This window comes from Elaeis guineensis, chromosome 1 (assembly GCF_000442705.2).
Source record: "Elaeis guineensis isolate ETL-2024a chromosome 1, EG11, whole genome shotgun sequence".
In the NCBI taxonomy this organism is placed as follows: domain Eukaryota; kingdom Viridiplantae; phylum Streptophyta; class Magnoliopsida; order Arecales; family Arecaceae; genus Elaeis; species Elaeis guineensis.
In genome coordinates, this window is record NC_025993.2 from 116,411,167 (window position 1) to 116,422,161 (window position 10,995).

At 34.7% G+C, this 10,995-nt stretch overlaps 1 protein-coding gene across 3 annotated transcripts; it reads right to left on the reverse strand.

Moving 5' to 3' along the window:
• Positions 1 to 1,351: 1,351 nt before the first annotated feature.
• On the reverse strand, positions 1,352 to 8,942 carry LOC105038759 (probable U3 small nucleolar RNA-associated protein 11). 3 transcript variants are annotated; one of them, XM_010914644.3, is made up of 10 exons: positions 8,704 to 8,942; positions 6,665 to 6,770; positions 6,491 to 6,581; positions 6,256 to 6,347; positions 6,074 to 6,167; positions 5,906 to 5,985; positions 3,062 to 3,145; positions 2,268 to 2,367; positions 1,879 to 1,967; positions 1,352 to 1,786 (listed from the first exon to the last, which is right to left on the reverse strand). In XM_010914644.3, the coding sequence occupies exons 2-10, from the start codon at positions 6,718 to 6,720 to the stop codon at positions 1,783 to 1,785; spliced, it is 690 nt and encodes a 229-aa protein (XP_010912946.1). In that variant the 5' UTR covers positions 6,721 to 6,770; positions 8,704 to 8,942; the 3' UTR covers positions 1,352 to 1,782. The 3 variants fall into 3 exon arrangements, with proteins under 3 accessions (XP_010912946.1, XP_019703474.1, XP_010912948.1); XM_019847915.3 differs by lacking the exon at positions 8,704 to 8,942 and adding an exon at positions 7,957 to 8,095 and having other exon boundaries at positions 1,588 to 1,786; XM_010914646.2 differs by lacking the exon at positions 1,352 to 1,786 and having other exon boundaries at positions 1,875 to 1,967; positions 8,704 to 8,928.
• Between the last annotated feature and the right edge of the window lie 2,053 nt (positions 8,943 to 10,995).

Below are 10,995 nucleotides of genomic sequence, written 5' to 3' on the forward strand. Positions count from 1 at the left end.
CCTCTAGTCGGTGGCACGCTGTGCATTTCTCTTTGTATCGTCAATCATTGTTTTTCCTAGGCTTCGGCCTCCTCCAGCCATGAAAAATCAGGGGAACAAGGTGAATGTTTTCCTTGTACCGCTACTTGGTTTAGAATAAATGAAGACAAAGCTAATCCTAGAAATATGTTGAGCACATTTTCTATATGGGTACATATGCAGTAGTTCAAGTCTTAGCTGACCAGCTTTCCAACTCTTGCTTCATACCAGGTTGTATTTTCTAACCAGTGAAATGTTTTCTAAAAGGCTCCTTTAAGCAGCACTAGGTAGAGCCGACCGTTATGAGATGATTGGTGATTAGGAAATGAGAGTTTTTGGGGTAATCCTGGATCTGTGATTCTGTAGCTCATCTTGTGGCTGTTACTTGTGCTCTACCTGCTGCAAACGACAATTATTTCTCATCTAGATTTGGTTGTCTCCGTTGGATGAAAGTTGGTGCCAGGTCGGAACATAGATCGTCGTTGAATATCAAAATATGAGATAGGCCGGCCAAGGTGAGAGCTTTTTCTATGGCCTTTCGTGTGCAAGTCATGCTGTATCTTTTGCCTCATGGAGTTCTATCATGGTCAGCAATTGCTGCTAAATTTTAATTAGCCCCGCCAGAATCATAATTAATGGTTTCAAAGTATTGAGTATTTCCATTTGGTCCCTGACTATTTTCCAACGTACAAAGCTGCTTTACTCAATAAATTTGATCTATCACCATACTAGTTTACAGAGGGTTTGAGGCACCAACAGAGGGCATGGATTATGAAGTTTCTAAATAAATCTACTTATCTAAACGAACCATTAGTCAACAACAAAGCAAAAGATAGCTTTCTTCAATCTTGAAAATATATCAATGCTGAAGATATTCCGAAAAGCAGCAGCTATTTGAATCTCTGAAATATCTTGCTCAACCTCGTAGAACACGGCAAAATTCTTGCTCAGCAGAACATTTGTATGCAGATGGTTTAGCCCCTCAAATCACTTCAACAATCAAACTTTGTACGCACCAAAAACAGTGGTAGATAGGCCTAATAGAGGCTACAAATATTCAGATTGCCAAAGCAACACGTCTCAAATAAATCCTAATGCTTGTGTTTATGTTGAATCATCTTCATCAAATTCAATGACAAAAAAATGTTGTCAATGATAAATTCAAATCAAGTGGCAATTCTCAATGCATTCAAATACAGGTTATACATCAGCACTGCAGTTCAAAAAGGCAGTAGCAAGCCAGTTTAACCTCATCAGCAACCGCAAGAATCAGCATTATCATAAGAAAAACCAAAAACAATCTAAATACAAGTTTGTTAGCAGTCACGCATGATAGACATAATAGCAGCTTTGAGCAACAACTGATTTGTGCATCCTTCTAACATTACAGTACATAGTTTATAACAATCTTATCGTGGCCATCTTGGACCATCTCAATATAGTTCAACCCAGAAAGAAGAAGAAGAAGAAGAAGAAGAAATTATAAGCAAAAGCTCCTACCTACCACCCAAAAACTGATAGAAACTACCTTTCTAATGACCTCAAGAGAGGAGAAGACTGCTAACGAAATGGTTTAATGCTCAGAGTTCTTAATCAAGTAGAAGATCCCAGGGAATATATCCCATGTGTCAATACACCAATAATAAGAACTCTAATTGAAGGCACAATATAACATCCCAAAGCCGACTGACCTTTCAGATTTCTCTTGCTGGCTCCACCTATGCAGTTCAGTCTGGCTTTCTTGCCCAGAAGGTGGCCAAAAGATCACCTAAACAGTTTTTCAGAAGACAATATGAGTACTATTGATCCAAGAACCAGTGCCATAGATCATTTTACTTAATAAGAAAAACAGCTCTTTACCTTTTGCGCTCCGCACGCCATTTATATACGGGCTTAGTTGTTGGGGAAACTCTCTCATCTTCAAGGAGCTTACGCTTCCGACCAGGTTTCTGCTTCACGAATAGAAAATTTGCAGCTCATTAGAAAAGTGGCGGAAGAAAGAGAGAGAGTTGGGGGGGGGGGGGGGGATAAGAATAGGAATCATGCAAATGCACAAAAACCATCAATACTACTACAGAATTTATGGAATATCAGTCTTTTATGCAATTGATGAGGCTGAATCTGTACACAATTTAAAATGCTGATGGGAAGTGTATCAAAATTTGTGTTAGCATCTACTCATATCTAATCATGCATAAGGATGCACCAAAGTTTTCAGCATATAATATAACATTTTTTTTTTTTGAAACCTGCAATTCTTTTTGCAATGCCATGTCCGCATACAATTTTTCCAGCTCTTGAACCCTTTTTTTCCTTGCTTCTAACTCTTTGTAAGAAGAAGATGTTTTCCTGAATTGGAGCAAACAATTAGCGGGAAGAAAAACAAAAGATCAAGCTTCAGCAGAATCAAGACTATCATATAATGCAATGAGAATGTAGAAAAAGAAAAGTTAATAAAAGGACCTGATAATAGAGAGAGAGAGAGAGAGTCAAGCTATTCTTATTTCGTTATTGAGTTGCAAAAAAAAACCAACTATTTCGCATGTATCACAATAATACAAAAATATTTGATTGCTGCACAGGAATACCACATCTTCAACTTACAAAATTAAAATATTTCATGAAGAATTTACATATACATGTTAAACAATATCTAATGTCTCTAAGTCGAAAGATCCTACTATAGATCTCTCAATATTCATGTGTTCTTCCGAAACACTTTGTGATGCCATATCCACCCAATTATTTTATAAATCGAAAGATGCAACCATAGATCTCTCAATATTCATGTGTTCTTCTGAAACACTTTGTGATGCCATATCCACCCAATTATTTTTAAGTAATGAATTAGTACTATCTCACACTCTGTAAGCTAACAAACAACATTCTCCCATCCTTCAGCTAGAAAAACTTAGACACATAAGAACCAAGAATGAGCCTAGAGCTAAACACATCTTAACATTATTCACAGATAACATCAATCAAGCCAACTATTTATTCTGTACAACATTATTACAACTTCTACCAATTAAAAAGTACTTACTTCTTTATACGATTTGGCACATTTTCAAAAGCAGGTGAATTACTCATCTGTGATGATGTTGATTGTATTTCTTTAGCTTCTTCCCTGATACAACATGGAAAAATATCATCTTAGTAGACATGTAAGAATTAGATGAATAAGAGAATTTAAAAAGAATTCGACTGATAAAAATAAAAAATTGTGTCTCCACCACCTTTAAAAAAAAAAAATGAAAAAGTACATACAACCAGTAATCATGTTTCATAAAGGCAAAGTGCCACAAATGATTTTCATAATATTCTTTCTTTCCTTCTATTTACTTTAGAAGGCAATTATCATAGCAAAACAAAAGAAAGAAAAAAAAAATATTATGATGCAGACAGAAAAGATAAAAGATCCTCTCACCTGGCGTTAATCTAACATCCATTTCTTCCATTGCATGGCAAAGGATTGAAATATTTATTAGTTTTACAAAAGCATAACTACAGCTAAAGAGAGCCAAAGAGCTCCTCTTTAAAGTTGAAACAAAGTCAGGAGCTTCTGTTAATAGTACCACTCCTCTTGCAAGACTAAAGAAGCGAAGATGTAACAGAACATCACAGGACCATGCAAAAGGTATTGGACTCCAGAAAAACAGAGGTTACCTAGAAAATTAGCACTTCCAACACCACTAATCAATCAATTAGGACATCAGGATTTGTAACAAACCAACTGAAATAAGGAATAGCTTACTGTTTATAGGACAAAAGGTATTTGCCATGAAGAGAAAACAAGGACATACACATCTGTTGCATGGAAATTGTCCGTCAATTTGTCAGACATATTAAGCTCATTTAACATATTGTTAACTGATTCTAACCTTCTTCACGCAGGTCATTGAATTATTGGTGTTTGGATAAATATTTATCTTCCTGATCGGTGATATTATGATAAACACATTTGAGTCACAACAAAAATCAAACTTAAATGGAAATTACTGCAACACAAGCAACCAAGATTCCATACAAACCCAAATTGTAGACAAAACAATCTAATGTCTTCATGGTAGATGTATAAATGCTACGGTACATGCATGCAGACACCTTAGCTTCAATAAGATAGTAACCAAATCTATTTTATTTTCCACTTCTCATTAATAAAAATCAATTTATTTTGAAATATCACTCAAATGAATTTGAGTACTCAGTTTCACCAAAAGATCCGGCTCAGATACTATACTGGAGCATCACTACACAATTGGAATTCAAAATACACTTAAAACATAGTCCTACTGAAATTTATCAGCCCAAAATGCCATTTCCTTTCTGTTCAAATATAGCTTTATTTTTCCCAAAGATCCAACCAGATAATTTGTCATCATGTGATGTAGCAGTGTTTTGGTGCTCTTGTAATCATTTTGTGCTTGAGCTGATCTATTCCCTTTCTCATTTCGAATGTGCCCAAACTGTCAACCTGCTGGCATGCTATGACTAACAACTTTTATGACCATCATATGCAAGTGGCTGGTGTACTGCAGAGTGTATAGCACATGCAATCACATATATGGTTGTGTTCTAAAAAGAGTAAGAAGTAAATACAAATCATAGAAAAGATAAAATAATGAACTAATTGAAAACGCGTACATATTTAAAAAGGCAAAGAGAAAAAATCAAGCATACAGTTGCACACCTGTTTGAAGGCTCATTTTAGTGTAGTATGGCATGTTTACCTAAAGAAATAAACAATACACAACTATTTCTGATGCTAACATTTCAAGTCACTAACGCAATGAATGAATCTAGCCATTTAAAATAAAATGGAGAGAGATCGAGAAAAATGTCTAATGGGATGTGATATGGTCCCGAAGGATGAACTAGATATTGACAATTCCAATAAAATTTCATTCTTGAAACAAAATCCATTTTTTGATTTATTTCACCTATTCCATGATCACAACAAAAAGGGATACATGTTATACCACAATTTTGAATCCTAGAGAACCTACTCTTCTATATGAATTAATATTATTACATTCCAATTCCTTCCTGATACCTCCCAAGAAAAATCCTGAATTGGATCCAAAATTGACCAGCACATGAACTTATCCATGAAATTATGCACTCTTCAAATAGGTATCAATTTTTTGACTTGGCTTTCGTGCTTTGATGAGTCGTTCGAGTGCACTCACCAAAATAGAGCTCAGGCTACATAAGATACCTCCCAAAATCGACCAGTTGGTATGAACTTATCCATACAGCTATGCACTCTTCAAATAAGAATCAATTTTTTGACTTGGCTTTTATGCTTTAGTGAGTCATCTGAGTGCACTGACCAAAACAGAGCTCAGGCTACATAAGATACATCCCAAAAAAAATCCCGAATTGGATCCAAAATCAACCAATTGGCATGAACTTATCCACACAGTTATGTACTCTTCAAATAGGAATCAATTTTTTGACTTGGCTTTCATGCTTTGGCGAGTCTTCCAAGTGCACTCACCAAAATAGAGCTCAGGCTACATAAGCATGCTGCTTGAGCCAACATGAGAACCTAGCGGTCCATCATGCGGTTGATGTAGTGTGGTCACCCATTGCATCTGCATATGCAGGCATGAGGACCACAATGAAAATAGATGTATTCTCTAACCCAAAGTGTAGGGGATGCTGTCACCCAAAACATGAGAGGACTTGGTCACCCTATAGAAACATTAGACTGACATCAAAATGTTTCAAGTCCAACAGAATATTCTATTTCCTAGTTCCAATCCCAAATCTAAAAAATACATTTACAACTATAATTTTGCATTCTTCTACTTTACAGCCAAAATTTTTCTGTCCCCATGCAACCATCATCTATAAACTGAAGTAGAAGATGAGAAGGCCATACCTATCTTCAGCATAGTAAACATGTCTGTTAGATGGCTGATTATCCAGTGAATGAAGTGCAGAACTTAGCTTTTCAATTTTCTAGAGCAAGTAAAAGGTCATGAGATATGAACAAGAACAATTGCAGCAAGCCATAAAAAGAACAGCCTAGTCAACATTACTCACAAACCTTCTTTTCACTTTGAACTTTCTGAAGAATGTATCCAATGTCTTGAGTCTTCATCAGCATGAGTTCCTCTTGAGTGTACTCGTTTGCTTCGCTCCTGAAAAGCAAATCATTAATCTTGAGACAAAACAAACCAACAAAACCAACACAAGATTCAAACATTTAGAAAATCAAATTCTTCTAACTTTGGTCTGTGAATTCCACCAACAGTTCTTGTGTTGATCATCTTGAAATAGAACTCATCTGGATTCCTAAAAGAAGCCTTCTCCTTCAACCTCTGTTAAACACCACCAATAAATTACAATTAGACATAACAATCTTAAATTCTTCATTAATATAAACAAACTGATACAATCTTCAGTTCTTCATGAACTTAAATAAAGTGATGAAGCTATAGGAAAATAAATTTGATGTTAATACCCTCAAAGTCTCTTCCTTCTTGTGGAATGCCTGAGCTCTCAAAACATAATCTTTATGCTTCTCGAGAAGCCCAAACTTCTTCCTCGCATGACTGAGCATGAAACCAAAATAATTAAAGAATTGGAAAAGAGAGAGAGCACAAATAAGAAGGGGCACGAAAAGCAGTTCACTCACGGCTGAGCACGTTCCTTGTGAGCCCGTCGAGGGATAGCATTCCTCAGCGATGACATCTTCGAGACCAGTTCCAGCAATCACCACCACAGCAATAAGTGAATCAATCCTGCAGCCAATTCCTTTTAAGATGAAACTTTTCCAAATAAATCTGATTGCAGGAAGCCAATTCCTATATATATATATATATATAAACATATATGTATTAAAAAACATATCTCTGAGATGAAAAACCAAATATGAGTCAATTATAATGCAAAAATTCTACTTTCCACCAAACAACTTAAACCCTAGATACCCATTTACTGAGAATAACTTAGATCAATGGAAAAAACAAAGAAAAAGATTACGAGGCGGAGTACCAATAGAGAAGAGAGAAGAAAGAAGGTTGGTTGGTGGCTCAAAGCCGGCTGGTTGGTGCCTCGAACCTGAAGAGGATGGTAGAAGAGCAAACAAAAGAGTTCTAGGGTTTCTTCCTTTCTAGGGCTGAAAACGGATCGGATAGTGATATATCCATATTTGTATCCATATTTTTTCATGAATACAGATACGAATATGGATATTAAATAGATATCAAAATTAGTATCCATATCTCTTATAAACGGATACGGATATGAATCAGATATCAAGCATATCCATATTTATTATAAACGAATATGGATACGGATACGAATAGGATATTAAGCATATCCGTATTTGTTATAAATGGATACGGATACATATCGGATATTAAGCATATCCATATTTGTAAATCAGATACTATTTTGGATGATAATGAACAACAAATGCAATAGGACCTAAAACAAAATTTTTAAAAAATAGTAAATTATTATAAATAAGTTAAACTTAACAAAAATATTATGTAAAATGCAGCAAGTTATCCTTTTTCTCATATCTTAGCCAATCTTGAAGGCAAATCATAGCTTCAACAGTATTAGGATCTAATAAATTTCTGAATACATCTATCACACGTCCACCTGTGCTAAATGCTGATTCTGAAGCTATAGTAGATGCTGGAATTGCCAATATATCTCTTGCAATCCGAGATAAGATAGGATTCTTTGGACCATATATCATTGAACTTAGCAAAAATGAATTGGCCCAATTTGATTAGGTGACAGGGATTTTTTTTTTTTTTTTTGGCGGGGCAGGGGGAGAGTAGCATCAGAGATATTCAGATAACTTCATCATAGTCTCTCCCAAGAATTCCAACACAAGGCAGCAAGAAGTATTTGCCACCAGTTGCATCGAGAATTCAGAGGAAAAAAACAATAGGAGACTCTGAGCTATAGTACCTGAGAAATGTGATCGCAGAAGATCACCTAGAGCATTTCATCATCGTCTCCTCCAACCAAAAGGATCCAGCATTTACACAGATCAGCCATAAGATAAGCCAAAGAGTTTAGCCCAAGCAATGAGAAACCAAACATATCATTGAACTTAGCAAGAATGAATCAAAAGTCTTTGGTGTCTTCATGATCAGCTCTCTGGATCATATGAATTAAACAATTATAAAAGCAATTATAGCTTGAATTATGTAGTGGCTACGGAGGTAGAAACATAAAGACTTTTTTTTTTTTTTTTGAAATAAAGGAACATAAAGTGTTTACGTGTATCAAAACATAAAGGAACCATATGCACCAGATTGATTTATGATTTGATTATTCGATTATTACCTGTATCTGAATTAAGGACGTTATTGAATTAATGAAGGAACATAAAGTGTTTACTTGTATCAGAACATAAAGGAACTATATACACCAGATTGATTTATGATTTCATGGATTTGATTATTTGATTATTACTTGTATCTGAATTAAGGACGCTACTTAATTAATGGTTTGATTATTTTGCCGAGAAAAACAATACCAGTGGGGGAAATCCTATCTTCACAAGAAACATTCCCAGAGAACAAAGACACATTCCTAGAGAAAAGAAACGAAAAGCCCAATTCATTCCTGCTGATACTGTTTTCCATTGATGAGAATATTGAGAAGCCACATCCTATCTTCACAAGAAAAGAAAAAAAAATCCAGCATTACCTCCGTCGGGAAGGAAACTCGATGCCGGATACCGGTCTGGAAGGCCTCTCGTTGCCGAACGCCGGTCGGAAAGGATGCTCGTCGTCAAATGTCGGTTGGGAAGAACTCCCGTCGTCAATCACTGATCGAGAAGGATGGTCGTTGAACGCTAGTGGAGAACGACGCGAGGGACGGTCGGAAAGGACGATGGTTGCAGGTTGCCGGTTGCCGGTCGAGGGGTATGCCTCGTGGTGGGTGGGGGAAGCAAAAGAAAACCTTAGCTAGCCGTCGAGATGGTTTAGTACCAAGGGGAAAATCGCGATGGCTGAAGGGATTTAGGAGAAGGCACGCGGATGCGGACGCTGGATCGTGGACCGAGCGATTAAGATCCTACAGTTTATACGGATATCCGGATCCGAATCCGCCAAAATTATATAGATCCGCATCCAGATCCGTATCCGGTTAAATTTTTAAGTGGCTATCCGGATGCGATCGGATTGAATTATTTGTATCCGAATCTGATGTAGATGTGGATATCATCAAATAAAATCCGTCCCATTTTCAACCCTAATTAAGTCTCCGGGTTGCGACTCTGTGTCGCATTGGATCTGATTCGAGTTGGATAAAAGGTCTCCATGGCATGGTTTAAATTAACAGCCATTGTAACGGTTTTGGAGCATGGCCCATTACATTATATATGTTATAACGGATACAGGTATTTAAATAACTGCTTTATTTTACTGTTAGCCAGTAATAAATAAATATTTATATATTTGTCCGGTTGTCCTCCTGCACCCACAAACTTAAATTTTATAGGGATTTACTTTCACAATAGAACCATCCTTTTAAATATCATGCGAAAGTCGGTTAATTTTTATGGACCAATTTATTTATGCCCTCACATTTTTCAAAATAGATAAGTTATTTTACATAAATAATATTTTTCTATAAAATTAGGAGAAAAGCTTATCCACTTGAACAATGGCTAAATTATTTTTCCATCAACTAATGGAGTAGTCATTTAATTTATTTCTAAAATATTTATTTTTATTTTCAATATCTTCATCATTTAATATCCAATAATCCAATCATTCACTTTCTGCAAACTTAAAAAGCATAAGGGATATTATGAGAAATATGGATAAATTTTAGCAACTTATCCAAATAAATAGTAATGTAAAATAATATAAGTAATAGATTTCAAAATTATTTTTCTATATATAAAATAATATAAATAAATTATTTTTTATTTAAATATTTTTAAAAAATATTTATTTAAAAAAATATAAATTTTTAAATAAATTTTTTATTCATAAAAAAAAAAAAAGAAACCCTTAACCTACTCGGATATTCTTGCTAAAATATGCTATCTGTTGGCCCACTCAGCTATCTTCTGAGAGCACACCAAAACTCTTTAATTTCTAGCTTGTAGACCTATTGACCTGTAAAAATGATCATGAGAATCTTTTTTTCCTCTATATAGGGTTTGGACTAGAAGGTATTGGTTGATATGATACTCAAATAGGTTTGCCGATCCATGAATCCAGCAGGCGACTCAGTATAAATTCTCCCGAATCATCGAAACAAGCAAAAAAAAAAAAAAAAAAAGGAACAAGCGAGTCATGTTACCCTCCTATCAATCAGCACATGGACTAGAGCAGGATGGAAATGGTGCAATGAATTATTCAAAAAATATATGTTTATTGCTAGCTATAAGAAAACTTATTCCTATGCACATTAACTTCTTTAAACGCAAAATTTTTTATGCATCACGGACAGTGTAGAAAATTCAATGTATAATATAATATTTTATGTAATTGATCTACATAGCTATTATTTTTTAATACATATTTAATGCCCATAGTATCATATTTTTATTTAAAATTTTAAATGATAAAATATTCATATTTTTAAAAAAATTATGATATGATATGTTCATATTATGACATTCTACATACAGTAAGTCATAATTTTGACGAAAATATCATAAATTTTTTCAAAGAATAAAGATATTTTCGTCATTCAAAATTTTCAAATCAAAAAGCGAAACTGCAGACATTAAATGCGCGTTGGAAAGTAGTTGAACAAAAATACCTTTCTTGGATCATATTATGATATCCTGCGTACAAAAAATTATAATTTAATGCAAGATGTCATAATATTCTACAAGATATCATAATTTTCTGAGCCATATTAAGACATCCTGCATATAGGAAGTCATAATATACTACAGGATATCATAATTTTTTCAAAAAATAAAGATATTTTTATCATACAAAATTGTTAAATAAAAAATCGAAACTGTAGGCATTA

Excerpts from the sequence above, each read along its gene's own strand:
- LOC105038759 (XM_010914644.3), bottom strand. The coding sequence starts at position 6,720 with ATGTCATCGCTGAGGAATGCTATCCCTCGACGGGCTCACAAGGAACGT. Across the intron at positions 5,986-6,073 it reads AAGTTCAAAGTGAAAAGAAG|AAAATTGAAAAGCTAAGTTC; the intron begins GTTTGTGAGTAA and ends TACTTGCTCTAG. Across the intron at positions 3,146-5,905 it reads GTTTACTATGCTGAAGATAG|GGAAGAAGCTAAAGAAATAC; the intron begins GTATGGCCTTCT and ends ATGTTGTATCAG.